Source organism: Salarias fasciatus, chromosome 10, assembly GCF_902148845.1.
Source record: "Salarias fasciatus chromosome 10, fSalaFa1.1, whole genome shotgun sequence".
Taxonomy (NCBI): domain Eukaryota; kingdom Metazoa; phylum Chordata; class Actinopteri; order Blenniiformes; family Blenniidae; genus Salarias; species Salarias fasciatus.
This window is the reverse complement of record NC_043754.1, coordinates 5,721,035-5,748,664: the sequence shown is the minus strand read 5'-3', so window position 1 is coordinate 5,748,664 and position 27,630 is coordinate 5,721,035. Positions and strand designations below refer to the sequence as shown.

At 43.5% G+C, this 27,630-nt stretch overlaps 1 protein-coding gene across 2 annotated transcripts in view; it reads right to left on the bottom strand.

The window, feature by feature from the left end:
• Positions 1-27,630, bottom strand: part of camkk1a (calcium/calmodulin-dependent protein kinase kinase 1, alpha a) — a 64,315-nt gene that overhangs the window by 12,282 nt on the left and 24,403 nt on the right. For both annotated transcript variants that reach the window (XM_030100997.1, XM_030100996.1), the window contains exons 2-8: positions 25,914-26,347; positions 20,122-20,169; positions 18,259-18,312; positions 9,246-9,297; positions 8,523-8,656; positions 1,430-1,466; positions 1,208-1,229 (exon numbers count right to left, since the gene is read on the bottom strand). In XM_030100997.1, coding sequence (XP_029956857.1) covers positions 1,208-1,229; positions 1,430-1,466; positions 8,523-8,656; positions 9,246-9,297; positions 18,259-18,312; positions 20,122-20,169; positions 25,914-26,222 — 656 coding nt within the window. In that variant the 5' untranslated portion in view covers positions 26,223-26,347. The remainder of the gene's footprint in view (positions 1-1,207; positions 1,230-1,429; positions 1,467-8,522; positions 8,657-9,245; positions 9,298-18,258; positions 18,313-20,121; positions 20,170-25,913; positions 26,348-27,630) is intronic.

Genomic DNA, 27,630 nt, shown 5'->3' with positions numbered 1-27,630 from the left:
TAAGAAATGCTTTAACTGACTTGCAGGCTTGAGTATGTAAACACGTCCTTCTTTCCAACAATTTGTTTCTGCCAGACTCCTCTTTCTTGTCAGCTCCACATATTTCAGTGCTGCATGGAGACGATGCTTTGCTGCTTCAACAGATCCGCTGCGGTAATGAGTCTTCATGTGACACATGCAAGGTGTGTCGGAGCAGAGAGACGTCAAAATCAATGCAGGATTATTAATGCATGCAAATGCAAAACGATGTCAAGAGATGCAGGTTTCAGTAACAGCCGCAGGACTGATGATTATGATGTTTATGGGAAGTGGAAAAGGAATGGAAGGGAGAAATAAAAGATTCTCATTGCAAATTTTATGAAAATTATTGGAATAAATATGATGGTCGACTAATTTATTCATCTGCGATACCGAAGACACGCAATCACACACAGTTACAATTATCAAGATCTTTAAACTAATGAAGGGAGCGAAGAGAAACCAAGAAAATCTCGGGAGTGCAGAGGGAGAACATGCAAACTCCAAACTGAAAGGCTGAGAAGTGATCACTTTGAAACAGCGGTGATTTTTAAACCTGATCCCAAAATGATCACAATAAACATTTAAATAATGCCAGAAAAATTCTAGTTTGTGGTATGAATGGTATGAATGTAGGAATGTTGAACCAAAAAAAAAAACACAAATATTCAAAGTATTCTAATAAGATGTGATAAGCTGTCGAGGCAGTGTCTGCAGTGAAAAGTGATCACATTACAAGCCCTTGTGACATCTCCACTACTGAACCAATTCACACGCAGCGTGACCGACATGGCTGGTGGCAGCAGCAGCCTGTAGCTGCACGTCATGCGTAGAGCAGATAAAAAGCTTATTTTAACGGTGGTAGTAGCCGTATTAATCAGCTCAACTGACTGTCATCTCGCTGCCAGAGGCAACAACATCCTCTCTGTGAAAACTAATAGAGCCCATCATGTTTTGAAAAAAGGGGGGGGGGGGGCGAATGACTGAAGCGTGCGCTCACGTGCCGCTTTCCACCTTCATTATCTTTATAATAACCAAAGTTCGCACATCATTAGATCATCCTGGCGCGCAGAGCTGCGAAAAACCTGAGAACGCTTTCAACTCTGAAGACAAATACCTGTGACAAGCTGGAGGAAGGGACAGAGGAGGTGGGAAAAAAAAAAAATTAAAGCTTGTGTGGTCTACTCACCCTTTACGCATCAGCTCGAAAACTGTTGGCGAAAAAGAGGAGAAAGAAGAAGGAAATGAGACCGACAGCGACCTGCATAATGCGTGAGCCCCGAGGTGGAGAGGAAACCAGCCTCCATCTGAATTCTGAATTAATGATGGGAAACTTGTGGCTGACATATGTGCCGAGAGCCAAAGGCTCACAGAGAGAGAGGCGGAGAGGGTGAAAACGGGGAGTGCGTACCCATGTGAAGGTTGTCCTCCGACGGGTCGTCCAGCACCTGCAACGTGAACAGTCACCGGTGAGGAGGAGATAAATACACACATCGTTTCTGTGCTGGATAGCATGCATTCAGAGGCAGCACACTGCAGGACGTAACTCCAGAATTAGACTTTTTCTAATCTCATTCAAACCCCGTTGACAACACGTTTCAAGTCCTGCATTTCTACAATGTTTTAAAAGCAGTGTCTGTTTGTGTTTTAGTTTTTCTGAGCTCTTTGGTAACAGCAGTCCAAAGAAGTAAATGCTCAGGAAGAGAAAACTAATTAATATACGCATCCAGGTCATGGACGACATACAGTTAATTTAATATTTCCAACTCAGATCTCCTGTCCAGCTGGGAGCTGCTATTCAACTTCAGCTGTGGGAGAAAATACAGATTCAAATGGAAAAAATGTGAGCGAGAATCAAATATTTGATGGGATTTGTCATGGAGAGCTGGCAGACTGCAGTCTTACAGATGTGGATAAAAGAGTGAGGGTTTGCATTTGCACATTAAAGAGGAGAGAAAAAAAAAAAGCCCCCAAGGCGGCAAACTGAATCAACTCCGCAAAGTTTAAAAATGAGAAAGAAAACATTAACTCTAACTTCCAATTGAAGTGGCTGCCGTTTGTAATTCATTCTCTGGGAATCACACTGTTTCCTTCAGACCAGTGGACTTCAGAGAGGCTCAGAAACAGTGAAAGCCATCTCATTTCCGACAAAGCAGCACCGGCATCACAGCCAAGCGGCGGGCGAATTTGGGGAAGTCGGCACACCGAAAGCTGCAGAAATGAAGTGTCCTGAGAAAACGACACTGGTGTGAAGAGATGCGCAGATTTTACATCTGTGGACGGAGTTTATGAGAATAAAACCCAGAGTTTGTAAAAGAAAATACAAGACACAACTGTATTAGTTGTATTATTGGGCTTTTTTCTTTCCCCCTTGGAAAGGAGTATTTTTAAACTTAAAAAAAAAAAAAAAAAATCAAACGTCATCATCCTCAGGTTAATGGTGTTACCTGGTTCAGTTATTGGACTTACATTGTTTACAATGTATATATAAATCAGCCGCTTTGAGCCATTAAAGTTCACATCTGGTGTCTTCCAGTCGCAGCCAGAGGAGCTCAGACATAATTCAACTGAAGATTACATTTCTCCAATAAAAAGAAAGCGCCTGCTCCTTCGCCCTGCATCCTGACCTCAGGAGCTTCCTCCATTCAGCTTCTGTCCTCTTTCAGACGTCCAGGCGTTATGAGCGACCTTTAAAGCTCATGTTGATAATCTCTGAAGAGGCTGGGGCTGAAATTAGGTTTCTTCTTCAGAAATGAACCATGTTTTTCTTTTATCAGCGGGAAACAGCTTTGCTGCTGCTGCCGCCGTCCTTCCTCTTTCGGACTCGGGGGATATTTTACATGTGAATGCCCCGGAACTTTTTTTCCTCCTTTTAATACATTTCAGCTCAACATGGAGACCTAAGATTTATTACACCGTATAAAAAGAAGTTACCATCATTTCACTTTGTATTCTTCAGTCAACTGGCTGCTTATGTAAACTTCTACATTGGTCCATCATCTATGAGTCCCTTCCTGGTATGCTGCCCCCATAGTTCTGCACCTACGTGTTGCTTAAACATGCCGCTCACAGATTACACTCTCATAATGAAAAAGAAAAGTTTATTAATATTCTGCACCATCAACCCAACCAAAGCTTTTAATGTTTAATGATTGAAAAATAACAAGAGAACATCTGACGGCTCGTTTTTCCTGAGCTTTTTTTTTTTTTAATTTAAATTACTGAACACAGAAAACATAACATTATACTTTTATCGTATTCTTAATTTGAGGAAGGCAGAAGTGTCATTTTAGCACACAGCTACATAAGCATTCCAACTCCATCTCGAGAGGGCCAGACTGGTGAAACTGTACCATAATAACCTTGAAATTTAAACAAAGTGTTTCTTTGTTGTGACGCAGAGCATACTATACGATACATACATACTATACTATTCGTATAAAAACCAAAGAATTCCTACTGAAATGACTAAAATCTTTGCATAAAGTCCATTTTAATGAAACCTTTCAGTGTAAAATACAGTAAAAAATTCTCGTAAACCTTACTTCTCCAGTAACTGTTGCATTATGCATGTTTGCACACACTCACCCCGACCGCACGGCTTTGAGGCGAGTTTGCCAGGGAACGGTGCAGCGAGCCGTTACGGCAGAATCATCAATAACCGTGCTCAGGTCTCAGTGTTACGTTCTGTTCACGGCTCTTATTGATTATTAAACGGATTTCTACTACATTTGCACAGATTTATCCCAGCTATCAAATAAGGCTTTAAGTGGACCCTCATAAAAAAGAGTTGGACATCCATGTTGTCCTGTCAGGAATCCAGAGAAGATTTCAACGGCCAAATTTCAGATGTAAACAAACCCAGAGTTTCTCAGGAGCTGCAGGGGCACAAACGTCCAGCAGGTAGAGAAATAAACTGCTCCAGATTGATGAAACAAAAGGTCAGCCTACATAAAAATGATTGAAAGAAAAAAAAAATGGAAGTAAAACGGCGCCGCTCATGAGTCAAAGCCCTCCTCATCTGTCCCATGCTTCTGTTGTTTCCTGACATGTATGGCTGCCAATGGACCTGGCACGCCGGCACTTATTGATGATTTCACCGCTGACGGAGGCAGCGGGATAAATGCAGACGCATTCTGGTCTGGAACGCGCTGTGCTCGGACTCAGCCAAAACTCGCAGGATGACATTTTATTATTCAACAGGCCCACAATGCTAAATATACAGCGGAAGCCACCAAAGCGCTCTCCGGGGTGCAGAGGTGAAATATCCCACACGGCCTGCATCCAAATGAGCTGCTTTGGACCGGATGACAACCGGAATGGAAGCAGAGAGTCAAAACAAAGCCGGGCTGCAGGTGTGTGTGTGTGTGTGTGTGTGTGTGCAGGGAGCACCCGGGAGGAGAGCAGAGCGTCCTCTGGGAATTCAGGCCATCCCCGACAGCCACATATTTTCCACAAATAATTAAAGATCCCCTTTAGACATGCCGCAAGATGTTGACACAGCACTCTGCTCGGAATACTAATGCGGGTCTGATTTCACATGTCACATTAAAAAAGATGATGAATTATTTTGCAAACATTCTTAAATGATAGAGGGCAGATTGTGTGAATAAATAAATGCATTTCATTTTTAAAATGGAAGGGCGGAAAACGAGCCGTCTGCTGAGTCACTGTCAAGTTCATTCTGAGGCCTCCTTCACGGGAAGTTATTGGATTTCATTACTGATAAAAAAGGGATTAAGATTATGACGTCTTCAGCTGATCACTCCATCTGATATAGTCAAGTGAAGGCAGCAGTGATTTTGGTGACGCTGCAGTAAATACAGGCAACATTATTAGATATTTTCGAAGTATATGTCTTTGCTGTTGCAGCACATTTTGTTACCGGACAGCCAGCTGATTGAGTCCGGTGTTATTTCTGCTGCTCTAAAAGCAGCTGCTTGTGATAAAAATGATCTTGCAGCAGATTTTCCACTTCACGCCGATTTGAAAGTGGTGTAGTTCGTGCAACGATGACGTTTCGTACAAGTTTTATTCATGCAAGAAGTCCCAACCTGTGAACATCTTTCCAAATTTACCAAAGTCCTGCATCCCGTGCATATGAGAAACATACTTATCTCATGAGCACAACATAATATCTGGTACACATGAGAGACTGTAATGTCCTTTTCCCCCTCCACTTGTCCCTTTAGAGACTGCCTAGGAACCCACAGTATTATATTTATGACACAAATCCCGCTTAGTAAATTAGTGCACCTTAATTTTACATTTTATAATTAATAATATTAATAATACAGCAACCACTAAATTTCTTTTGAGTTATTTATGTTTTGAGTTTGAAGCATTTCAGCCTTAATATGCATTCTTTGAACACAAACATGAATTATAGAAAAGGCAGCTGAAAAGGTTGCAGCCTGGAGCAGTTTTTTTTCTTTTTTTTCATTTTATTAAGAATTTCTAACAAACCTGTATGCTTCCATGGCATGTACTGTGTATTTACATTCAGGAAGATGCCTTCAATACACTCTATATTCTGGGATTCACCTCGCCGCTGCCAAACCTCCTCATACGCTCTTTGTTGATTTGATGCTTGAGAAGATTTATGGTGTCCTACCGCGTAAATCAAATACAGCATATTTACTGCGTTTTGAGCTGAGAACGCTCCAAACATGATCAACTGAACACATCTCAGCCTCAGCATGATGATCCTGAGCGTCGGCGTGTGTGGAGTATCCACACAGCCATGTAAAGTATCACCAATCACACCTGGAAGAAGAACCAGGGGGAAACAGCCTAATAACCATCAACTTCAGAAAGAGTGACTATAGTCTAAATAAGAACATTTTAACAAGGAAATCCATGTAAAACATGCATAATGCAACAGTTATAGGATATTTTTCTGTATTTTACACCAGAGGATTCAGGATACATCGATAAAAGTTTGGTTATATCAACACATACATGTCAACGTTGACTAAGTTGAGAACTTTTAAGTCCTTCTTTAGGACATGCACAGTCTGTTGTTTACTCCTGTCAAGAGGCTGCTGACAGTTTTCTCAGTCAAACATGCAGGTGAGTTTAAATATCCCGTCTGCTAAAGGCAGACTTAAAGCAACGACAACACCGTTTACTCATGTCAGCATGAGACGGTCGGTCCAAACACACATTTAAACACATCAACTTACACAAAACACTGATTAAATGCATCAAATAGAGTGTTATCTACTTTGTCTGAAGTACAGAACAGTTAAGTCAATATATTTGGAGTAGTTAATTCACGTAAATGCAGTGATTAGATGTATTAAAAGGTGATCTGAAATGACAGGAAGTGGGTTTTTGGTTTTGACAGGCGTCTGAGCGCCTCTGTGAGAACGAGGCCGGTTCCCGACCATCTGTGACAAATGACCAGATCACTTCCATCGCTTTTTATCTGCTCCACTCGGCGTGGGCTTTAATGTTTGAAAACGAGAGAAAAAGTCTTTTCATGAGTGGACGGACTGGCCGGCGCTCTCACACGACTCGGGCTGGACGGCCCCTAATGAGCGCGATCCAGACCCGAGCACATTAAAATGGAGAAGGGAGAGCCGAGGGAGGGAGCAGGTCTTCCTCCTGCCCACATATACCCATTATAACAGTGAGAGTGAGGGTGGAAGAGGGATGAGATGAGAGAGAGAGTGTGTGTGTATATGTGTGTGTCTTCTCTGCTGGAGCGAGCACAGGGGAGCACTAGCACTCCACTTCTGCTTTAAAAAAAAAAAAAAAAAATCTATATTTCTGGTGCAGGCGAGCCAGACTGCTTTCCTGCTGACGGACTGCTGGAGCTCAGCTCCCGAGCAAGGCGGAGGTGCCCCCGCCATCTGGCCCAGACCGAAAAACACTCCGACGATATCGCGAGTGAGCGGCGAGCTCCTCGAGTCACGTCGTCACAATCCGCCATCGTCTTCCTCTGCAGGAAATAAAAGTCGGCTCGAGCTCAGAAGCCACTAACTCCGATACAAACGCAACAATTCATTGAGGGGATTTCGCAGAGAGATATCAACAGGGTGCGATAAATGTGCTGGGGGGTGAGCCCGTCTCACACTGCACAGGGTTTATCCACCTTTTTTTTTTCCCTCCTGTGACATGAATACAAAGCGTGAGTCAAGGCACACAGCAAGAAAGGTTATCTGAAGACCGAGCGGCGACGGATAATCCTGAACGCAGGATCTACAACCTGCTGCTGTACGATCACGAAAAGAAACTCATTTCTGCTGCAGAATGTTCTAATGTTCAATTGACTGCGAACAAAAGAACAAAATCAATCTAAAGGATAATATTCCCAGGATGTGTTTGTCTCTCTATCATGTAAACAATCAGGCCTGCGTGAAATGAAACCCGCGTTTCCAGAGCTGTAATCTTTTTGTCAAAACCATTTATCTCCCAGAATTGAGTGCTCTCAGGTCAGTTTCTCTCCTATTGTCTTCACTTCAAACAACGTTAAGTATCTGATGACTCCTGGTGCAGTTGAAATGGGGAAGCTTTGAAACAACAGCATCTTTGAACAACAATTCAAACTGCCTCACATTAACAAACATACAGCCGGCAGGAGGAAGAGCAACGAGAACACCGGAGAACAACAAGGACCGAGCGAATCAAACGCAGACAAAAGAAACTAAAGCAATTAAAAGAGGAAAAGCATTAAATATAAAAACAGTTGAGTGTAACAGAGTGTAACTTAAAGTAAATTTCTTCACTGAAAGGTCCTCAGGATAGTTTTTAAAGAGTCATCCTGCAGTTTCAAAAATTCTTATTTTCACCTGCTTACATGGAGACAGATTTAATGTGGAGTACTTTCAGAGTTGGAAAGTAGTATTTCCTCTCTCATCTTGCATAGGAATATTTCCTTTTGGATTGAATCGGCAACGTACAGCATCTTCCAGTGTGGAGTTTCTCTCTTTCACACCACAAAAACACAGAAATCAGCCTCCTGTCAGTTTAATTCTTCTGTTCTATATTCAAACAGTTGTCCTTAGTTGTCCTCCTTCATGAGTCAGTGTGGAAGCTGCTTAATGAAAAACGGTTGGCCGAGTGTTTACAATGTAAAAAAAAAAAAAAAAAAAAAAAAAAAATCTCATTACAGAACCCTCATTGCATTTTGTGTACATTATTGCTGCTTCAGGCATCAACGCATCGTTGAGAATAACAGCAGTGAGGGTGTTATCAGAGTCTGGACCGCAGTGTTCATGGAGAAATCGTACTCCGCTCGGTCTGCAAACATCTCTCCTGCTGTAGCTCCAGATAACAGAGCCACGACGCTTTTGGGCTTTTTATTTGCAGAGACCGTCTGCTCAAACACACCTTGCTGTTCCTGCTTGCTGTTCCACTGTTCCTACGAACTGCTGATAGTTATTAGGCCATCCTTGAAAACACTGTTTTTGTTGAACTGCTCGCACAAGTGCAGAAGAAGCATTTACTGTGATCTGAATGCAAGCGGCAACAGATTCAGCTGTTTCGTCAACTCTCACCTCCACCAGCTTGACAATGTTGATGTGGTCCAGTTTTTTGAGGATGGCTATCTCCTGGTAGACCCGCTCCAGGGGCCCTAGGATTTTGGGTTGCTCTCCTTGAGCTGCCTTTGGTCCCCTCGGAGGTGGACGACCTGCAGACCACAAAACAAACAAGAAGTCAGTTAGGAATCCACTCAACAGCTTCCACATTTCCCCCAGTACCTTCAGGTTGGAGACTTTCCTGATCAAAACTGGGTTTTCGTCATAAATGTGTCCGTTATTTGTCATTAAATGATTTTATTCCCTCTTCTAACTGTACAGTTTTTAACCTGCAGGCTCACACAGGAGGCTTCAGAGCTCTGTTTGTTATTGCCGCTTTGAACAATCCCAAATCCATGATGGTCCGACCTCTTGAGAAGCGTTTAGCCTAACATGACACGCCCTCACCACACTATTTAGAATTGGGATTACAAGCAAACGTCCTCAGTAAACACTGGCACAGACACTCGCTTGTGCGAGTGTGAGCCGGTGGCGGGGCTCAGTCGTCTTCACACTCTGGGGAGTTTGCATTGCTGGAACGGGATGACAGATGGGCCGAGGGCTACAGAGAATCCTGTAGATTGAACTTTGGATTACTTTCTTCATCTGCGACCTGCTTCTCCTTCAACTGCTGCATTTATTCAGACCGAGTTTAAATCTTTGAAAATCTACTTCAATCTGCTTCCTCCGTCCGGGACTTACGTGGAAAGCCACACTGCTTCATTAACCTCTTCTTAGACACCAACTTCATGGCCTATAAAGAGAAAAAACAAAAAAAAAAAGTAGATTAAAATAGACTACTAGACTAATCATTAATATAAATGGAAAAAAGAACAGAACAAAGACTTACCAGGAGATGCATAATAAAAGAAAATTAAATGTAATAAAAATGTATGCATAACACAATCTGAATTCACAGCACGAAGGAACATTAAATATTTCAACTGGAAGACTGAGGTAGAGATGTTACAGCTGATGCAACCTTCAGCAGTGTCTTGGCACCAGCGTGAATCAAAGCCTGATACATGAAAGTTTCAGTGCCGCAGCATTTATTATCCGTGTTATTCTCCCCTGTGAAAGGTCAGCAGAGTATCTGAACAGATAAGTTGGAGGCCGCTGAATCTTTCATCGCAAAAGACATTGGCTGGTTTCTCAAGGACGACTCTGTGTGTGTGTGTGTGTGTGTGTGTGTGTGTGTGTGTGTGTATGAGGCCTCGCTTTACTCTCCTCGTAGGGGCCAAAAGGTAGGACACACAGCTCAGAGGAGCGAAATACCACACAGAGCCAAAATTCTAGGAGTTTGTCTTGAATAACTTACAGCTTAAAGACAAAGGTCACAATCTAGCGAGGCAACGGCAGGTTTAGAGATGTATTAAGGGTTGCAGTGTGGTTTTAGAGCTAAAAGGAGATTCAAGCCCCGTTTACACGAAAACTTTTCATGTTTTGCATTTTCATTTCACACCAGTTTTGCATTTACACTACAACATCTGAAAAGGATATAGGTACCATGTCATGCCACAAGTTGGGAGTACTGGATGTTCCTCTATTGAAACCACACAAACGTGCACCAAACATATTTATTATAAAGACAAACAGTGGGACAGATGACAAACCGGACCTCTATTACATGTGTCTGTTCTTCCACGGAGACGAAGCCCGAGAGCCACAAAGTTGTTTCCAGTGGCTCTGAGCGTCGCCATCGTGTAAACGAACACCAACAATGCAACAAAAGTTTTGCGTTTCAATTTAAATCGTTGCGGTGAAAACGAGCCCTAAGTCAAGGCTAAGACATTACACTAAGAGCTTTAAAGAATATTCTCAGATACGCTCCTTTAAGACGAACAAACAGCTCAAGTTTCAAGGTCATGCAGGGCAGAGGAGTCCTCTGGAGTGGCTGCAGCTCTGAGTTTAGCTGGAGGTCGCTTGTGTGTGTGTGTGTGTGTGTGTGTGTGTGTGTGTGGGGGGGGGGGGGGGGGGGGGGGGTGTAAAAGCACAGCCAAGAACACACAGCAAACTCCCTGATTAGATAAGACAGTCTGAATTTTAGCACCATCAACTCCACAGAGCTCCATCAGACTCGACTGGAAGTGTCCGTGGACCGCCGTCTGCAGATCTCTGCAGGGATCTTCAATCGGATTCAACTCTGGACACTCAAGGGCGTTCACACAGTTATCCTGAAGCCACTTCTTAGATATACTGTGCTTTTTTTAGCCGCCTCACCCTTGACACTGTCATGATCATGCACACACTCACACACTAACAGTGACAGTTTCCATCTAAGATGTTCGATCTCCAATAGGAGCAAGTCAGGGTTCAGCGTCTTTTCCCAAGGAAACTTATCTACTTGAAGAAGTAAAGACGGGAAATAACTTACGAAATGTGCCCCAATGTGAACAAAGTGACGATGCAAACTGCAGAGTGGATGCATCGCTGTCTGTCAGTTAAAGAATTTTCCCTCATGCTGTCAGAACACCGACTGAGAGACTGACTCAGGCTAAGGTGGAACATTTTGTAATATTTCAGCGTCACCGGCTGAGTGGCTTGATCTACAGCTCGGTCATTTTTTCTCTTCAATCTGTGCTAACCGTGGCTATGACTGTGCAGAAGCTGGATTTGGCAAGAAAGAAAAACAGGACCTCCCTGGAGCACAGTTTCCATGGTGTGCTACATAAGTGTGTGTTTGTACATTTGTACAAGGTCGCTGATGTGAGGAAATGAAGCATCTCTCAGAGACACCGGCTGCGAACAGCTGAGATCGTTTAGCCATCTTGCCGCTGGTTTTGGCTGCAGAGCTCACGTCATCATCGAGGCACTTCAGAGTTTATTAATCGTGACCACGCCCTGACCGGAGGTCATTACTGGGACGATCGATGCTCCAGTAAATAGCTTCTCTCCCCAAATTTTCACTCTGTGGGTAGGTGGAGGTGTGTCATCCAAGATTCAATCAGTACCTTTACTTTACCCAACAAAACCTGAGATTGAACGCACTTTGTTTTTCTGCACGGAGAGAAAACAGCATAAGATGTGGCGGGTTCAGTCGTCCGTGTGCCGAGGAGGTAATGTGGGGTGTGCAGATCAAAGCACAACCGCAGTCACTAGATTCTGTACGGAGGTGGAAGATAAGAAGGTGCAGCTATGATTTCAGCCGTCATGTCGCTCCCTCACTGCGCCACTGAGCCCTTTTGTGAAGGCTTCATCACTCTTATCTGCAGACGAGCAGGGCTTGGCAAGGAAACAAGACTCCAACGCAGCACCTCCAGTTTGCAGAGAGATGGAATCAAAACTGTGAATAAAGGTTGGATAAGGTAAAAAAGACACAGCAGGAGGGCTGAATTAAGCTCAAGGGCAACAATAAACAGCAGGTACCTCTATTGATAATCCTTCTTTACATCTCTGTTACAAGGACAGGAGTTCTTTTAAAGCTGGTAGAGGCCAGATCACAGATATTCAGCGAATTTATTTCATTAAAACATTTTTTTTTCTTTCAGGAATATGCACTCAGTATATTCTGTTGGTCGAAGCATGAGAATACATAATTAGTAATTCTGATTGTAAATTTCAGACTCAACAAATCCTGTTCAATGTTAGAGCAGCCACTATGCTCGTCTTAATTCCACTATGCTGTCTGTAACAGTCTTTTATGTCATACATTCTGTATAGCTTTATTTAAATTTAGGCTTGAGGGAACTCGTGCTAATCTCAGGATGCACACTGGACAGGTAACTAAATAAGAGACACTTAACATCCTAGTGAGGTTTGGTGTGTTTGTTTCACTGCTCTCCTTTCTTTTACCAAAGAGGTTTGAGTTTTTCCCACCTGAGCTTTAAAAGCTTTATTAGAATGGAGGATTTTAGTTTTGCTGGTAATCACATTTTTTTTTTCGGTTTTCATTCCGTTTCTGAAATTAGTTTTTAGATGATGGATTGCTCGGCTCCCCCCTGCTTGGCTGGTAGCTACACTCTGATTTGGTTATTTGAGTTGGGATTGATTTTTCAATTACTTACGTCAATGCAGTAAAGCTTCTGTGTGATTTCAGTGGTCATTCTTATGTATTTATGTCTTATCTAATCTTTTACTGGAGAGGCAGCTCTCAAAAAAGGTCTAAAAGGAATGTAAATCTCTCTTTGAGGGTCTTTAATGTAGGATTAATTTACCTAATGGACACAATCTGAACATTTCCTGCTAAATTATCATTTATTTGGACGCTGTCTCCCACGACCAACGGCGAAGCTGTTGCTTATCACAAAGCACAAAAACACTTTGACCACCTGTGTTCGATTTGATGAAAACAGTAATTACAAGCTTTAGGTCTTGTTTGATGGTTTTACTGGTGCTTATTATCAAACAGAAATGCAATTAAAGGTTACCACCAAACAACAATCAGAGTAAAATGATTCAGACTCACAGTAAAACATGATTTTTTGATGCAGTTGTGTGTTGATTTCCTTGTGTGCTTTCACTGGGATCCACAGGACTTAAAGACAGACAGCGGTCATGAAGCGAACGTAGGAGAAGTTAAAACTAAAATACCTGTGAATAATTAGCAGCTTATTTAATTTCAAAGGAGTTCAGTGAGAGCTCAGCTCCCTTCGGACCCCTGAGGACCATAAACTGTCATCACGACTGGACGTCTGCCAGTCTGTTGGTTTGAAACAGGAGCCGCTGACATGGAACCTGTCATCGCCGCTAAGCGTGAAGCCCTAATCGCCCACAAGAAGGAGCCTTCTGTGCGAACGCTCGCTGCACTGCGCGCTGCAAGGAACAATGCCCAAAAGATTGCAAGGCGTTGTGCCAACAACTACTGGCTTAACCTCTGCCGGGACATACAACTCTCTGCAGAACTTGGGAATGTGCGCAAAATGTACGAAGGCATGAAGAAGGCTTTCGGTCCCACTGCAATCAAGACCGCCCCACTTAAATCAGCTACTGGCGATGTCATTAAGGATCGTGGCAAACAAATGAAGAGATGGGCTGAGTACTACCAAGACCTCTACTCAAGAGAAACTACCGTCTCAAACACGGCCCTTGAGAACACCCCTTCACTGTCCATCCTGGCTGAGCTTGACGCTCCACCCACCACCAAGGAACTCAGCAAGGCAATAGATTCCATCTCAAACGGCAAGGCTCCGGGCAGTGACAACATCCCCCCTGAAATCATCAAAACCGCTAAGGAGAGCTCGCTCCTGAAACACCTTCATGAGCTCCTGCTGCAGTGCTGGGAGGAAGGGGCTGTACCCCAGGACATGCGTGATGCCAAAATTATCACCCTCTATAAAAACAAGGGGGAGAGGAGCGATTGTAACAACTACCGTGGCATCTCACTCCTAAGCACAGTTGGCAAAGTCTTTGCCCGCGTTGTCCTCAACAGATTACAACTACTGGCCGAACGCGTATATCCAGAGGCGCAGTGTGGATTCAGAGCAGCCAGGTCAACTACAGATATGGTGTTCTCTGTGAGACAGTTGCAAGAGAAGTGCCGGGAGCAGAGACAACCCCTATATCTGGCCTTTATCGACCTGACCAAGGCTTTTGACTTGGTCAGCAGGGATGGACTGTTTGCTCTCCTCCAGCGAACCGGATGCCCCCCCAAGCTCTTGCGCATGATCAAGTCGTTGCATCAGGACATGAACGGCGTTGTCCAGTTTGGGGGATCATCCTCAGACCCTTTTCCAATCAAGAATGGTGTGAAGCAGGGCTGTGTCCTTGCTCCAACCCTTTTTGGCATCTTTTTCTCCATGCTCCTGCGCTACGCATTCAAGGACTCTGAAGACGGTGTCTTTCTCCACACCAGGAGCGACGGAGGCCTCTTTAACCTGGCACGCCTCAAAGCAAAGACTAAGGTACGGAGCGTTCTCATCAGGGAGCTGCTCTTTGCTGATGATGCTGGTCTTGCCGCCCACACTGAGGAAGCGCTCCAGCGTCTCATAAATTGCTTTGCTGATGCCTGCTCTGAGTTTGGCCTCACCATCAGCCTCAAAAAGACCAAGGTCATGGGTCAGGATGTCAGTAGTGCTCCCAGCATTAACATCGGCGACCACACCCTTGAGGTAGTGGACAAGTTCACCTACCTCGGTTCGATCATCTCCAGTAACCTTTCCCATGATGCTGAACTGGACACGCGCATTGGCAAGGCATCGACAGTGATGGCCCGCCTGGCGAAGCGTGTCTGGGACAACTCCATGCTAACCACCAACACCAAGATAAGAGTCTACCAGGCCTGCGTACTGAGCACTCTCTTATACGGCAGCGAAACATGGACCCTCTACTCCTGTCAGGAACGTCGGCTGAATGCTTTCCACCAGCGCTGCCTTCGCAGACTACTGGGCATCAGCTGGCAAGACCGTGTCTCCAATATTGACGTCCTGGCCAGAGCAGAAGTTCCCAGTATGTTTGCCATCCTGACCCAGAGACGCTTGCGATGGCTTGGCCACGTCACCCGAATGAACAACGGCCGCATCCCAAAAGACCTACTGTACGGGGAACTAGCTACTGGAAACAGGTCAAAGGGACGACCAGCTCTCAGGTTCAAGGATGTCTGCAAGCGTGACCTTAAAGCTGGAGGCTTCAACCCTTCTGACCTGGAGCCAGCCACGTCCGAACGCTCTGATTGGCGGACCACCAGCAAGGATGTCATCAGAAAAGCAGAGGAGAGAAGAGTCACCCGCTGGGGAGAGAAGAGACACCGCAGACAGCGGAAACCATTGACATCTCAACCACACCGCGAAGAGTTCATCTGCAGTGGCTGCGGCAGGATCTGCGGATCCCGTATTGGCCTCTACAGCCACGCCCGGCGCTGCAGCTCCCTGACTGTAAATCCACGGCACAAACCCCCCCCATGATCTCTCGAGATCGATGGAGCCAACAACAAATTATCAAACAGAAATGCAATTAAAGGTTACCACCAAACAACAATCAGAGTAAAATGATTCAGACTCACAGTAAAACATGATTTTTTGATGCAGTTGTGTGTTGATTTCCTTGTGTGCTTTCACTGGGATCCACAGGACTTAAAGACAGACAGCGGTCATGAAGCGAACGTAGGAGAAGTTAAAACTAAAATACCTGTGAATAATTAGCAGCTTATTTAATTTCAAAGGAGTTCAGTGAGAGCTCAGCTCCCTTCGGACCCCTGAGGACCATAAACTGTCATCACGACTGGACGTCTGCCAGTCAAAGTTGTGAGCGCAGTGATTAGATTACAAAGGATGAAACAACCTTCGGTAATGCGATGTGTCCTCAGACTTTTACTTGGACAAGACTTCAGTCAATACCGAAATCGTAAATCATTCCAAGTGACTACAGCAGCTTTTCAGCTTCTCGAGATTTTGTTCTTAGAAACCTGATGGTGAGAACCGAAAGTAATCCAGGGGCTTTCGATTAGACAAACAAACGACGTGAGAGCCGTCCAGATTAGGGTAGTGTTTAGACATGACTCTTCCTGTGTTGTGTGTGTGTGTGTGTGTGTGTGAGATATACACAGGATCACATTCCATAAGTTCCCCTGTGCAAAACACACACCCAATATTTTCACATAAAGCTAAAGCTGGGAAATAAAAGCTCCCTGGTCTGCTGTCGTCACTCATCTCCTCCTCCTTTGATTCCCCTCACTGTCATTTCAGAGACGCAGGAAGCGACAGTCTGTCCTGGAAGGTAGGACGGCTCTCCACCAACAATCAGCATCAAACAGGAGGACGCGTCCGCCAACGCAAACACTGGAATGGAGACGGTGAAGAGGAGGGATTTCCCAACATGCACAGATGAGGATGTGGTTCGTACTTTCACCTCACATCGAGGATTTCCACAGCTCAGTTTAAGGATCTTTGCATAAAGTATTTTTACTCCAGTTTGCTCTCCATTTCTTTTTTTGAGTTTGTTAAAATATTGACATTTTCATCACACATACAACAACAAAAAAAAAAAACTTTAAAGTTTAAATTTAAAGGTTATTATTGCACCGTTTTCCCGGTCCGGCCCACTCGAGATGAAATTGAACAATATGCGGCTCCTGAACTAAAATGCGTTTGACATTCCTGCCATAAACTAAAACACGCCTGGAAAACGTCCAGAATGTCGTTAACAGGGAAGGTGTCTTTGGATGAGAACAAAAATAGTATATGGGAAACGTTCTAGACAACATTTCTCACTTCTCTCTACAGCATTATGTCAGAGGCTTTTGTAAAACTGCATTTCTATGCAAATAAAAGCGAAATTAGTAACTTTTCAACTATGTCCTTGTGCAAAATCCATCCCCTTCTAATCTGAAACACCAGAACTCTCACCCTGCAGCTCACTGCTGCACTCAGAAATGCTCTTTGTCTTCAGGGCATTTTCACATCAATTTTTGAACAGGCCAGAGTTTGCCTTCAGTTGAAGAAGCCCTCTGTGGATCTCACAGTTTTCTGCAATGTAAGAAGGTTAAAAAAAAAGAAAAACCAACAACCTTGATCTGAGTGGACCAGGTTTTTGACTTATCGGATGCCACTGATGTCCTTGACCAAAGTTTAGTTTTTGCTCAGGAGCCAGATGAGCCAGGAATGAGTTCATCTGACTTTCTGCTGGAATGCAGTGGAGTACCTCAGGGCTTTATTCTGGGTCCCCCTGTTTTCACAGCTCTGTGTTAACTGCACAATGTACAAAAAACCTGCAGTGTCTCAATGTTCAATGATGATTATATTACTTACAATAAAACTGAAATAAAGTGTGTAGTGAAGTTTTAGTCCAAAAGACAGATGTTTATCATAAACGCATATTTGACTTTTGTATGTTTCTTTTCTTACAAATATAAAATACCGTATTAAAACACGAAAAAAGACACAAATGAATGGATACTTTATGGATCAGAAGAATCTCTAACGTGTCAAACTCCTTTCAGCTCAGAGGGCCGAGCCAGTAAAATCTCAGTGTCCTGTTGTGTGCTACTCACATAGGATAAGAAGAATATAGTGGACTAACTTTAAAAATTCTGTAAAACTATTTTCCTACCCTAATATATTAAGGTACCATTTTTATAAGCCAGCAGTATTTAGATGTACCCCTGCTGCAGCTTCAAAGGTCGCCATTGTTTAAAGCTGTATGTTAATAACTCCACTCCAGAGACAAAGTTTATGTAAGCCCCCTCTTGTTGTAATATTTTTCTCTTTGTGTAAAGCTCCTCGGCGTCCTCACATCAACATCCCTCTGTTTGCCATTTGGCATCTGTACATTTACAAATTCCCATTCTGACGCCGATTCAAAAGCACCTCTTAAACCCATGCAGCTCCAGTCGACGGCACTCATTCAAACCGTTTCTTTGTCGGTACTGTATAGAGAGGCTTAGTTTCTCAAAGCCATGCAGCAGCTCGCGATTCGGAGGTTCCCTTTTCTTTAAAACGAAGCCCGAGATGACCCCAGTGTCTCTCGTATGCACAGCGGCCATTGTGAACCTCTGCTACAGCGAGCGACGGCAGCGGGGCTTTGAAGACAGATAAAAAGATCTGGCATGCTCTTTAAACGGCACCAGAAACCTCGTTCAGTCCCAAGTTTCTTCCAAGGCAACTGATGCAATTTGAGGGGATGAAACTCACAGCTAGGCAACAAGAAGCGAGAGAGAAAAAAAAAAAAAAAAAAAAAAAAATCAATAGCGCCGGTCGTCCGTCTAGACCGCTGAGGGTGAGAGGCTTGATGAATGCTCAGAGGACGAGTGTGGCGGGAGGGGGGTGGCGGCGTTTCCACTTACGTAATGCTTGTCGTCGTCCTCGTTGTAGGCGAGTTTCACCACGCCGTACGAGCCCTGCAAGGAAACGGGAAAACGTTCAACTTCATGGTGCGCACAAATCTTCCAGTTCACTTTTCAAGACAAAGCCGTCGGCGAGTGGCTGTGTTCAGAGAACAGACGGACGAGGCACGCTGGCAGAATGTCTTCAAGACAACACCGGTGCCATTCAAAAACAACATTTCTATGCTTTGGCAGCACAGAATGGCTTCTCCCACACACACACACACACACACACGATCAAACAAACACACACAAATACACGCAGTTTTTAAAAAAACTTGCTTTTTTTTTTTTTTGCACCAATACAGAAAATTGCACAGAAAGATGACCAAATGTTCTAAAGAAATTAAGTTATATAAGCTGTGAAGGATGAGAGAGCCAAGAGTGCCACTAGACTCATTTAAAGTCTCTTTTTAAAAGTTTCAAAAATGTTGCGAGAGCCACTCCAAATAATTTACCTTGAAACTCTCTCAGATGACAAATACTAATATCTAACAAGGAAATGTAGAAGGATTTTTAGTTTTGCAACAAAATTTCTACCAATATTGGTAACTTGGTACTCTCTTAAAGTGCTTTTTTCTATTGAAAAGTTTCTCTTAAAAAAAGTTGGGTTTTTTTTCAAACACCTGACCTTGTTTCATACAATTACGTGCTCTGCACTTATGATTCACCAGTTTCTCCTTTGAATATCTGCTCTGAGTCTTCAAAGTAGATTTAAATCATATGCAATAATCACAAGATGTGGCTTTGTAATAAGTTAAAGGTAATGAGCACCTCAGAAATGAGTGAGAACTTATTACCTCTGGTACAGGAACACAGGCTCATTAGATTTCCATAGAAGCAATCAGTAATTTGTACTTACTATAAAGCATTCTTCATTCTTTGACATGTAATATATTTGTCTTAAAAATGTAGATGTAAACACTTTTGCGGAGGATGTGAAAGCAAGGCACTAAATCAGGTAGAAAATTGGAACTTCCACCATAATGATGTAGGAATTATGTAGGAGATTATGTTAGCCTAACCGTATTAGCTTTTAATCCAAGAGCGTCAAATATATGGCCAGTGGGCCAAAATCGGCCTAAAGAAGCTCCAATCCGGCTGAACAGCTGAGATGTTAGTGAACCTATCATGACGCCTCGTTGCTGTCAGAGAAGATTCTTTTAGACATTTCACCGTAGGTTTCAATAAAATGGCTTTCTGTTGAGATTGCTGTCATGTATTGTAATTGAAAATTCATATTTTCATTACGTACCCTCTACGCCACAACAAAGAAAAACTTTAAAGTGGAAATTTAAAGGTAATTATGGCATTATTTTACCAATCTGCCTCACTTGGATGCATGTAGTTCCTGAACTAAGATGAGTTTGACGTTGCTAATTTAAGTAAAAACAAAACTTTTGCTCAAAGATTTTCTTGAATTACGAAACTCATGAGAATTTATTTTGAAGAATTCAATTCAATTCAGTTTTAACAGTTCCACACGAGCAAACACAAGAGACAGTGGAAAGGAAAAACTCCCTTTTAAAAAGGAAGAAACCACAGAGAACCATGCTGGTTTGAATTAATGTCTTTTTTGTTGAGGAAATGGTGCTGGTTATAAATTCTTGGTCGCAGAAGCCAAACATCACGTCCCCACACAGCGGCGAGGAAAGACCTGGTTAGTTTCCACATGCTCAGATTAAAACACACTAAAAGGCATAGGCCTATACAATATCAAAACATCCCTCAGCTTGTAGTCTGTGTTGAAAACGTGAACGAAATTCATGACATTCTGTACAAACAGGTCAGTATTTTACATGAGTCAAACATGAACATACTCACTTTCCCGATCTCACTCTTCAGCTTGTACTGGTTCAACTGGATGCAGTCCTGTGAGACGGGAGGCAAGAAAGACAGGAAATTGACCATTAACGTGAGCACAATAAGCAGCGAAGCTCACAACTGGCTGGACATGAAGCTGAAGAGACAGAGGACCGCCTCGGGCTGAGGACGCACTGCCGTGCGCGCTGGAAGTCGTTGATTCGTGAGACGTAGGTAACGAGGCAGTCCGTAGTTTCTGTTGACCGTCTGCAGATCCATTAGAGCGCTGCCGCTTAAACGGCTGATTTGCAGCTCCATAGCAACCGCCGCTTCGGCACAGAGTCAGCCAGGGGCACGCCGGAGAGGAGGAGGCCGCAGCAGGGTGTACTGGGGAGGGGGGGGGGGGGGGGGGGGGGGGGGTGAGAGTTCGTGAGGACGGGGGTTCGGGACGCTCGGATGGGGAAGCGGAGAAGTGAGCAGGCGGCGTGGAAAAAGGATGGAGAGCGCTTCTCTCCTTCCAGCTGGACGAGGCCCGACCCCGCTGTGTTTTCACGTGAAGCACAGCTGAGAGCATAAGCACGGTGTAGGATGTCACGCCACCGCCGGTCCAGGTATTTCAGAACATTTACCATCAGATAGAGCGTTGCATAACGCAGCTCGTGGTGGATTTCACTGCAGGAGATGTGAAGATTGTGCACTGGAGGGCACGATGGTGCGAAATACTGTGGGCAGAACAAAGAGATGGAGGAAGAAAAAAAAAGAGAAAGATGGGGAGCTCTGGAAGGTAGGAGCAATATTTAAAAAAAGGGACTGCTTTGATTGGCTGAAGGAGATGAAAAGGATGAAGAAAATAGGGCGGCGAAGGATAAAGAGGAAAGGCAAGTGAAGAGGATTCAGATTTAAGAAAGAGCAGCAGCAAAAAGGATTGTTGAGGGGACTTATTGGGCACTGGGTTTGCAGAAAACGCGCTCCGAGGACACGGTGCTGCAGTAAACGCCCCGTCAGCGCTGATGGATAAACACATGAACCATATATGCACAAATAAATCAAACTCGAGCGCTTCGGGGGCCTTTTTCAGCCGCCGTTGCCGTCGCTTACATTAACAGCTTTGCTCCAGTCGAGGTTCAGACCTCACTTTGTCCCCCTGCTGCATCCGAACTGCACGAATCTCTCCAGCCATCCCTCAACCACCAATCAATATCGGCACATAACGAATAGGTCGCTGCCTCAGAGCCGTCCATGATCAATGACTGAGCATTATGATAAAATAACAAGCAGCCTGGAGTCACATTTACAGAGAAACATCAAGAGAAAGTACATTTCATGACAAAATTCAGCACAATATTTCAGTCTCTGCAGATTAATAACATCAGTGCAGGACTGCAGAAAACCATCCGTCCATCTATCCATCCATCTATCTATCCTGTACAGGGTCGCCAACTAAAGGTCTTCAGTCCATCACACACGTTTTTGGACTGTGGAAAGAAACTGGCTGGGAGAAATTATGACATTAACTGCAATATATGTATTTCACCACCAGGGGCGCACTTTAGTTCGTTTTATGTAGCGAGTCAGTTCAGGTGATCAGGATTATGGCACAGATGTAGAAATGTGTCTGCAATAAAGAGCATTTCTATATTTTGATAAGTTTTCTGATCATAATATGTATTTTTGAGTTCCAGGCACATAAGGCCAAACGTTTCACTGAAGATATAAATGTAATAAAAATCCCGAGATCTTCAACACGTCGTGAACCGAGTTCTTTTAATTATTTCAGGTTTGTAATATGACAGCTCATTAAGTGTGAATTTCTAAATATTTAATAAGCACTTTTTTGCACTAAAGTAAAATGAGATTGAGGGTTCTAGCTATTTCTCGATTATAAATACTATTATTTACTGTTCAAATTACGCTGAATGTTGCTCCCTGAACTGAAATAAGTTCCACACTCCTGGTACATACAGTTTGAAAACTGGACAGCAAAACATTTTCCCGAAATAATGGAGAGATAAAAAAAACAAGTTATTCTTCTTTCTGCTTCTTTTTCATTCATCGTTGTATTATTTTCTTTTTTGTATATATTTTGTATTATCTTTTGAATGAAAATAAACCAGTAAATAAAAAATAAACTATATCCCATCTGGTGAATATTTCAATTTATGAATGAATCTACAAGAAATTGTATAATATAAAATTATATATATATATATATATATATATATATATATATATATATATATATATATATATATATATATATATATATATATATAAAATATTAAACTAAGTGCAGAGACATCTTTTCGTACCATCCTCTGCTGGATGTGTCGTGTTTGGATGTGTTTTAATAAGTGCTTTGGGTACTTCTCTCTTAATCTCAACTTTTCATCACACAACAGACGTCATTCTGCAGAAATGTGTCCACATTCTCACGGTTAAAGGGGAATTATGTAAACACAATGTGTACAAAACAGCAAAAAGCAGCAGCAGATGGAATGAAAGTCAGGAGTGAGATTATGTAAGAAGAACACAACATTTCCCGGTCTTGCTTAAAGCAGCTTTTGTTTTTAATGATGTTGGAGATGAAAACCTGCAGGTGTAAGTCACTCTTATTAATTCTACATTTCTGCTCCTGCTCTCCTGTTACATAACAGTGAAAGACATGGAATTCAGCGTGTACCTGCTCTGACTGCAGAGTGAGGAACTCAAACAACCACGAAGACAAGCCAGAAAAATAACAAAAATGTTCATTGTGTTGTATGTATTCCTCTCAGGTTGCTAAAAATGTCACTCGTAAGTGATGTTTGTGCTGGGAGGAGATGTTCTGTCTTTCTGTCTCAGACTGCAGACGGAGCCGGAGCGGGGAAATACAAGCAACTGGGGTCTTTTTTTATGGTTCAGTGCGAGAGCTAAGACTCCATTTTCAGATAGGAAAGGACACAATGACAGGTCTGCGAGTCGGTGGCAGCAGTCTGTTAAATTCAGGAGGGTTTCACATCCTGCTGCCAGCCGCCATGAATTTTTAATACACTCTCTGAATTGAGGGGGGGAGTAAAAAAAAAAAAAAGAAAAAAGCAAGAGCAAAATGGAGATTCAGGAGTCACCTACATCTTCGAGGTACTCGTACTAGTTTTAATAAGCGAGCACAGACAGGAGAGTGATATTTCAATTTCCAAGTGACTTATTCACGCTAGAAATCTCCTAGACAGCTTTGTTGAGAATAGATATCAGTTTTAGGTCAGATTAAGTCTGACATTTCAGGAAAAACCTGCTTACTTTCAGTCACAGAGCAAGAGGAACATACAGTACAGCACTGCTAAAGCCTCACGCCATCAGCTTGTGCAGCATCAGTCATGTTATAAAATGAATTTGTATAATTACTGTAGCCCTGCAGTTAGGAAAAAAGCTATAAACACACAGCTAATACAGTAAATGTCACATAGTTTGTGTAATTGATAGTTTACATGTCGTAGTAATACTGTAACAGAGTAATATTATAGAGGAGAGACCAAAAAGAGAATATAAAAAACTATACTGGCCCCATTTACATGACATTTTCAAGTCAAAACGCTTAACCTTCAATTGGGTATAACTTTACACAATAACAATAAATGTGCTGGAGAAAAAAGAGCAGCTGGTAATCACTCATTTTAACTTTGCTACTTCAGTGCTTTATGCCATCTTCAGTGGACATGTGTCGAGTGCAACCATCTGGTATGAAAAGGACAAAATGGGAGCTTTACCAAAAGTGTGGCACATTTTCCTTCAGTACAGATATGGCAGTGAATGTCTAGATTCAGCAGCAAATAAATAAATACCGGCCGCTCTGCTCTGGTGGAAACAGCCCACTGTTGTGGCTGCTGCAGGCAAACCATCAGATACCGGTTATTTGATAATGACATTCCGATGTTTTCATGCACCAGCCTCCAGACCAAGTTCAGGGCCAAGATCGATGCAAACGTCAGGAATAACTCCGTTTAAATCAGCAATCAGGAAGCAAAACCAAACCAGACCCTGAACTTGAGTCACTGTAGTATTTATTTACCAAAACCTGTGTTCATGTTCATTTGTGCCCCACTCTTCAAGAATAAAAATGCATATTGAGGCTATGTCTTCCAGCCAATAAAAAAAAAACACCCCATATGGAGATAACATCGTTAAATAAATCCACTTTCATCAGAGGAACTCTAAAAGATACATCATTAATCCCTGAACAGAAGTAAAACTGCTCTAAAAAGCAACATGATGCAGTGCAGATAATCACTAATTAAATTAACATTTACAAAATGCATTGAAAGGGATCAGGAGGCTTAAATTATTAGTGATAATGAAACCTATGCCTTGATAGAAGCCTCTGCAGTCAGGGTGTGCAGCGTCTGTGTACTGCAGGCAGAGAGGCAGCAGGTAGTTCCACAGCCACGACAATGTCAATTTCCTGACTGACTTTGGAGGAAAGACGAAGAAACTGTGTAGAATCAAACACAGCATTTTTTCTTTTTCTTTTAACCCAGCGTCTGTGAGTCTGAACCTGCGAGCGTGTCACGCCAAGGAGGAACGGCACCGACGGTCCCCAGAGCTGCATCATGTTCGGCCTTATTTCAACAAATAATCGCTCACAGGGAGGAAATCAGGCAGAAACGGTTCATGTGATTACCATGACAATCACTCCCACCCCGACCCCTCTCTCTCTCTCTCTCTCTCTCTCTCTCTCTCCCTCCTCTGCTGGTACATCCAGCATCGCGCCGACAGGCAGACTGCAATCCATGCCCGCCTCATCAAACAGTCACCAGCTTTTGTCAAAGCCAGAACGCTCTGCTCCAACATGTCATTATGACACACATCTGCTCAACGGGGGGGGGGGCGGCGGCGCGCGTTTAATTCACCGCACATCCACCGACGCCAGATTACGACACGTTAACAGGAGGTATGAAGCTCTTAGGTGTAGTTGTGGAGGCGACGGCACCACCTGTGACACCCCGACGTGGCCCACAGCTCCAGCTCACAGGACTGAAGAACGGACAATATTTAAGCTTTTCTCTTTTCTGCATCCGAGTCTCAGTTGCTTTAGGTCTTGTATGTATTTATTGAGGAATTACACATTTTCATTAACTTTACAAGATAAAAAAACAAACAAACTAATAGGTATGAAGTAGAGAGGCACTGGGGGGGCTTCTTTAACAAATAATGATAGATTCTGGGAATATAAGTGAGATTAATAGACCTGTTTAAACAAAGGATGGGGCTTCATGAGAGCTATAGTCTGGCCACTTTCCTCATATCTCGTTAAATTTGTTCTACTGAAGCTGCAATGAAAAAGTGAAATATTGCTCCATTACATAAATGTCAAAGATGAAATCATACCAGCCTCCTCTAGCCTGCTCCTCACGCCGGCCATTTTTTTTTTTTTTTTTTTTTTGTTATTGCTTTCCAAGCAGCAATGCTTAGTATTTAATCTGTAGCTGAACACTCCCACAAAAAAAAGGGCCCACATGTCTGTTTCTCCCTCAGGTCCCATTTACACGACGTTTCAAGAGAAATCGCAATTTTTTTCTTCTTCTTTTAGAAAAGTTTTGCGTTTTCATGTCAACCTTCTGAAAACGACACCTATCGAAACACAAACGGCAGAAACACTGACGAAAAAGGGTTTTCAAAAGGAAGTGTTTTCAGCGTCTGAGGACTGTTGACGAAATGCAGCAAAAGTTCTGCATTTTCACTTGACGACACTGAGAAACTGGGCCTTATTGATACTGCTGCTTCAGAAAGTCAAGCTTCATTCACAGTAATTATAAGAAGAAGAAGAGGAAGAATCTCACCTGGGAGTCTGATATGGAAACACGTTTACACTCCACCGTGGGCCTGCGGGCCACACGAGGCGAGATGTGTGTGTAGCCTCCACCGGGGCCCGACGACAAGTACGTGCCCCTCTCCTGCAGCGACAGCTTCCTCCCGGTCAGATGAGGCCGGCACGGCTGCGTCCTCCTGGCCTGCGCCCCGCCGCTCCGCAGGCCGTTGGCGTCCGAGTCCTTCGTCGTCATGGCGGCCATGATGTCCGTCAGACTGCTGGTCTGCACGGAGGAGTTGGGGTCCAGCGCCTCGCAGCCGGGGTCGGTGCTCATGGCCATGGCGGCTGGGGGAGGCGGGAGCGGCGTCGGAGCAGATGGCGGCGGGGGGAGGACCGTGGAGCGGCCACCAGCATCAACGTGACCAGGGCCAGCCTGCGCGGCCAAAACCCGGGGTCTCAGCAGAGCTGGAACGACAAGGCGGGAGGAGGCTGTGAGCACGGCTACACACACACACACACACACACGTGATGGGGAAAAAGTATTTCTATTTTTTGCAAATCACATTATTTCAATATTGCAAACGGCATGTGTATTTAATATTGCACAGCCCGGATCTACAGCAGCACAACCTTACTGGCAGCATTTCTGCCCGACAATCTTTGTGTCACTTTTAACGTCATGATTCAGTGGAGGAATGGAAAAAGGGAAGCATCTCCAAAAAGAGAAATAAAATAACTGGATTGTAGTCGTTTGCCTTCAACAACAAGACAAGCTGCTGCTTAAATGAATGCCTGTCTGCACTCACGATGTATGGAGGCTGCGAGGAGAGATTTTAATGGTAGGCTTTCTGAATAAATTCAAGTTCCAAAAACTGGTGGAAAATCACAGTGGAAATTTGAATGTGTCTCTAACATCAAAATAAGCTTGGAGATTCTGCAGTGACTGTTTGACCACTATAATCTTCAACACTCTCATTCAAACCAAATTTTTTTGAAATTCCTGGAACAGATACATGGACAAACACAAATCAGGATTAAATTGGCCTACAGCTGACAGGAAGATATAGAGGCATGAAAAATCCGTCGTGCATCCACCCCGGCTTCACCCGCTCCACTCGGAGCTCCATCCCGAGCTACAGGCCTGAAAACATGAGGCGCATCCACACGAGCAAGGAACCGGAAGCCTTTTGATTTCTCAGTTTGCCCTCATATTGTATGCAGGGGGGCTTTTTCCCTGCAGCAGGAGGACCTGTAGACATAATCCAGGATTTGAAAACACTGCAAACTCATCAGCATGGTGCTCATAAATAAATAATTACAGTTTGTTATGATTCACAGCGAGTTTCCAAAAAAGTCAGAATGCAACTGCAGAATTTAGAAAGCAATTTTATTACAACTTTGCCAACTCAGCGGTGTGCAGACAAGAATTTATTATTATGCTGCAAATAATGGTTAATGGGAGCTACTAAAATAAAGAGTGTATTGTAATTTTATTCCTGTTATAAGTAAAGCATCAACACTAACTGCAATGACAGGGTTATGTTAGTCTGAGAAAGATCAGATCATCCTGATAAACTGAACACGGACTGACGGATCCGATTGACATGACTTGTATGAACCAAGGATCTCATCCTATTCATGCAGTGGATTAATCCCATCATGCTTTGCACCGTGTTGGCGGCCGTTTGTGACATGCACGTCATCCCACATGCAGCTTTACCTAAAACCATCGCTGAATTTGGATTTGT